The sequence below is a fragment of the Portunus trituberculatus genome, chromosome 42, assembly GCF_017591435.1.
Source record: "Portunus trituberculatus isolate SZX2019 chromosome 42, ASM1759143v1, whole genome shotgun sequence".
In the NCBI taxonomy this organism is placed as follows: Eukaryota; Metazoa; Arthropoda; class Malacostraca; order Decapoda; family Portunidae; genus Portunus; species Portunus trituberculatus.
In genome coordinates this window covers 13044438-13049437 of record NC_059296.1, presented here as the reverse complement: position 1 = coordinate 13049437, position 5000 = coordinate 13044438, and the positions used below count along the sequence as shown (strand labels likewise).

Genomic DNA, 5000 nt, shown 5'->3' with positions numbered 1-5000 from the left:
GGATGTCGTTCACTCGGTTTAGGGTGAGCGGACACTCCCTGGCCTGCGAGACAGGGAGATGGAATAGGCGAGGTCGTGGGCGTATACCAGTAGAAGAACGGTTGTGCGTATGTGGGGAAATTCAAACTGAACGACACGTCACTGAGAACTGTCCAATGACTCGACACTTAAGAGACAGGTACCAATTTGCTAGTTTGGAAGAGTTGTTTTGTTCTGATATGTTCGCACCAGAAAATGTATGCCATATAGTTCATGATATCCTTTCAGTATACAAATAGGGATTGGGAACTTGAATATTATGATATTTATTTTTATCTGGACATTGTATGAGTAGTTACTGGACTACAATTAGCTTGTATGTTGTTGTTAGTTTTAATTATCTGGGATTATTTGGTGTGATCTTGTCATTTTGAAATTTCTGTGTCATGTTGTGGTCAATAAACATCTGAATTTGTGTGTGTGTGCGCGCGCGCGCGCGCGTTGCGCGTGCGTGTGTGCGAGCGCGCGCGCGCGCGTGTGTGTGTGTGTGCGCGTGTATATGTGCGCGCGCGCGCGCGGGGTGTGTGCGCGCGCGCGTGTGTTCGTGTTTGTGTGCTCGTTTGTGTGAGCGCGTGTGCTCGTGTGTGCGCGTGTGCGTGTGCGCGTGTGTGTGTGCCCTGTGTGCGCGCGCGCTCATAATATCGGCGGAATTTACTAAGGTAATTTAAGAAGGTAAAATCATAAGACAAAAAGATCGAGTAAATTCTATTATTTTTTGATAAACTTTTTCAATAAATCTTCCCACTAAAGAAGGTATATCGAAAATTTAAACATTTTTCATCTTAATTTTTTCCCAGGAGTCTATGGCCAGTTGTGCATGCTTACCTGCTACACAAGCTCGATACGTGTTTTATTTATTCTTGCATTCTAGGCATCCCTCTATCCTCCCACTGCCCTCTATCCTCCCACTGAATCAAAGTGCAATGTTTTTCTGACTTACAAATTTTGAATTACCTAATTATATAGATTTGGAATGACCTAATCATCTCAATCATTTCAGGTTTCCACTTTCACCTGCAGACTACTGGCATCTAGTGGACCCTTGAATCTGGATTGAACAGACCAAGATCATCTTGGGAGGAAGGAAATGCGTATTTTCGGCTCCATCTTAGTGGTAGCTGGTCGGCTTGGTGGAGGGAACGCAGGCATGGATCCCTCAGGTTGTTGGGTGGAGACTGGCAGCCGCACTATGAGAGCAGTGGCGGTCTCCTGACGGAGGGGAGCGTTGTCGAGGCAGGCGAGGTCTCCCACTGTGCTGAAGTAGGCTCCCGTTTCACCCGAGCATCGTCAGTCACCCCTCCCACCACTTATGTTAGTTAGACTTGTGGATTGGCTGCGATGAGTTAGTTTGTGTGGATTGGCTGCGATGAGTTAGTTTCCTTACATTGCTAAAACAATGCTGATGACTGCCTTAAAAACTTTGACTAAAAAATGGAAGTCTAGAGAAAACTCGCATCACATCGTTGACATCACTAGTGTAACAAGTGGTGGGAAGAGGTGATGATGCGTGAAGCCAGCACATCGTCTCCTTGATCATCTTGGACTTCAGGAGCCCGATGATTCCGATCGATAATGCCCATGTCTTCCAACTGAAAGAATTTTTGTAATACAAGACTCCATAACAAACAAGTTTCGGGTAATGACAAGACTCCATAACATAAGTTTCGGGTTTTTAAGATATCTTCTTTGTGACCCACCTATCAATTTCTATTTATCTATATATGACCCACCTCTATTTGTATTTATCTCAGGTAATTTATGACCCACTCTCAGGTAATCTGACCCACCTATCAATTTCTATTTATCTGTTACCTGAAGATATTGAAACTTAGGTTTCTGACTCACGCCACATCTAAAGCCATCTCTTGCGTGGGAATAAAGAATCTAGTTGGCCTTGTTAGCAATAATCAACCTCAAAATACTAGCTAACACGATATTAAATAGGTTTTGTTCACAATAAGAGTAACTTTTCCACCATAAAAATACAAACTATCAAATCAAAGAACATCATTATCAGATATTAAATCATCATCAATAAAGGCATGAAACGAAATGAGGTGGCGTTAAGTATACAGTCAGCGTTTGGCCAGTCACTGCAGGCGCACTAAAGTTAACACAGCACGATACAATAGGAAAGAAAAAAGACGGGGGAGGTCAGTATACAAAAATGGTTAAGATTAGGCGCGAGGAAAGAAGGAATCTGGGTAGGATATTGAAAGTTTGGCAGTATTAGGGCGAAAGGAAAGATCTTCGAAGGATATTAAAAGTTAGGAGGCTTAACTGTGTGTGGGAGGGGGGGAGGGGTGGTTTATGGGGAACGGGAAGGAAAAGTTAAGGCAGTGCTGATCGAGGAAGAGAATGGTGATATTGAAAGGAGAGGGTATGGAAGGAACAGCAGACAGACCAACGATGAGCGTGGAAATAGGTATGTAGGTTTAGGGACAAGAACCGCAACTAGTCTGCATTTTGAAACGTCGTGTGCAATGCCTTATAACCATTTTACCTTCATTGGTGATGCTGTCTTGTAAATTTAGCCTCACAATTATGAACAAATATTGGATGGAAACCAACTATCTATCACCAGAAAAGGTTTCGGGCCTCAGCGTGTCACGGGAGAGATTGAGTGTACAAGGAGGCAAAAAAACATGAAACGGCAGTGCAACGTGGTAAGACGCGTATTCTTTCACGCCTCTCACGCTGTTTATTCGTTTTCATTTAAAACTATCAATAATCGTTAGAATCGTTGACAACTCTCCGCTTTTTGCTACATTCAGTTGAAGGCATTGTAGATAAGACACCAAAACTGTCTCGCACACTAAACAAAGACAACTAAGAAAAAAAAGCCCCTGTGACAAATGGCCATCAATCATGCGGGTCACTACCACCACCGCCATCACTACCACAGCGGCGCCGCCCGAGGTCTGACGCCTAATTGTGTATGTAGAGTACTTTCTATCTTGACAACCAAGGGAATCCTAATTACGGGTTGTTAATTTACCAACATGATATGGAACCTTAATTACCGTGACATGTTTACTCGCTTGATTACTGGAGCTCGAGGGTAGAGGAGGCGCCTCACTCACCCTCCGCCTAGACTGAAAAAATTACGAGTCTGAAAAATATATAGCTGTCCACGTCATCAAAGCCACCGAGTAATTTAACACGCTTCCTTTGTGTTTAATGTTTTACATCATTAAGTCCTCTGTGTAATCTATTAATTATTGAGGAAATTGTCAGTATATCGAAGAACAAAGTAATACCTTGGAAAAAATCATAATTCTGTGAGTGATCTCGACTATGCACGCCGATTCTGTGAAAGTGATCTCGACTATGCACACGCCGATAAGGACTGTGATGCTTCCCTTCAAGTTGTCAGAATGAAGTTTTTATGATCAAATTATCGAGAAAGACTGGGATCAATTTTAATCGCATTCCTCCGATTTCAAAAGGCACAGATAATGAATGGATTCTCAGTCACAAGATACATGAAAATACTCTTACCTGTGTTGGTTAGGAGAGTGTCGACACATCAGGAGACCATTACTTTATATTCCCAAGCCACATCTTGCCAACTTTCATTCCTGTCCAAGAACAATGTAACCCATGGTAGATACTGAATTGAAATGATGTTAGAAGACTAGATTCGACAAGGAAAAATATGGTGTTAGTGTTATGCTATATAATGGACGTGGTGTGCCCTCACCTTGGCTTTTCTCCGGCTATTCTTTCAGCGTCAGCAGAAGGAATTACTAGAAATGTCAGGGTTCAAGGTGATGGACACGCGTGATATTTCAGGAGCGTAGAGAGGTTGCAGATCCCCACTAATAGGTGCGCGCTCGTGATTTATTTATTCATTCCACATAAACTAAAACCAAATCAAACTAAATGCAGGCAAGAAAAAAAAACTATTCGATGGTTATCACCACGACAGCGCGAATCTGATGAGCTTGAAACACTCACTGATTCCTGCGGCGGGAGGTTTTCCACGCCTGCAAGGTCTTGACTCCATTATCTCGCAGCACATATTTTGAAGTGCTTTAGCTTTCAGGTCACAAAATTGTTTTCCTATTGTTGATGTACAACAATCATGAGCACACCGCCTATTGATATGCCTGTCAAAAGAATTTGAGATAAAGTAGTGAAACGTTTGATATCTTGGTCTCTTTGCAGTAGATTAGAGCTGTTGCAGTGTAGTGATTGAGAAATGTTGGAATACCTTAAAAGTATTTAAACCAGCACTGCAATAACGAATGCAGTTTCAACTATCATTTCAGACAAAACGCCATCACCAGGACTGCAAATGTTCACAACAAAGCTACGTGACGGTACTGTGTGGCCAAACACTATGAGGAGGAAACTATCTATAAAAATTCCATTATAAACTAAAATCCACACGAAACACCCAGCAGATTCGTAACGAATCATGAGAATGACAAGTTAGATTAACTTTTTTGCATCAATCGAGTATACAAGAAGACTACCGAAGAACATGAGTAAAGGGAGCCTGTAAGACGCCAGTATGCCTGCATGTGGCAGTCATGTGAATGGTCGTGCACATGCACACGACAAACACCGCCTTAATGGGATTCATCTCACTCCTGCCTGGCATTCCATTTCCTTCTCCCGTTCCAGTTCCCTTTCCATCCCCAACCTCTGTCCATTCCACTCCCGCTCACTGCCTAAAGAGTCAGTAGTGGCTCGCCTGGCCTTTTCATCCTACTACATTGTCTCTGCTCATCCTAGAAAATTACTTTATTAAACCATCGCTAAAAATGTGAAAGCATCCTTGAGAACCCAAATTACTTCCACTATGAAAGTCGAATAAGACGCCAAGACGTTTGAGAACATGCCCAATAAACCGAAGTCATTTAAAAGTTTAGGAATACCTTAAAAACTTTCACCGGATATGCTTAATCTAGCAGCACTCTAATCTATGATGAACAGAGGATGCAGACAGTACA

General features: G+C 42.5%; 1 protein-coding gene across 3 annotated transcripts in view; it reads right to left on the bottom strand.

Annotated features, from left to right (window-relative positions):
* Positions 1–837: 837 nt before the first annotated feature.
* Positions 838–5000, bottom strand: part of LOC123517637 — a 17170-nt gene continuing 13007 nt past the window's right edge. For all 3 annotated transcript variants that reach the window (XM_045277938.1, XM_045277937.1, XM_045277939.1), the window contains 2 exons: positions 1560–1628; positions 838–1290 (listed from right to left, as the gene is read on the bottom strand). In XM_045277938.1, the coding sequence (XP_045133873.1) occupies positions 1227–1290; positions 1560–1628 (133 nt within the window). In that variant the 3' untranslated portion in view covers positions 838–1226. The remainder of the gene's footprint in view (positions 1291–1559; positions 1629–5000) is intronic.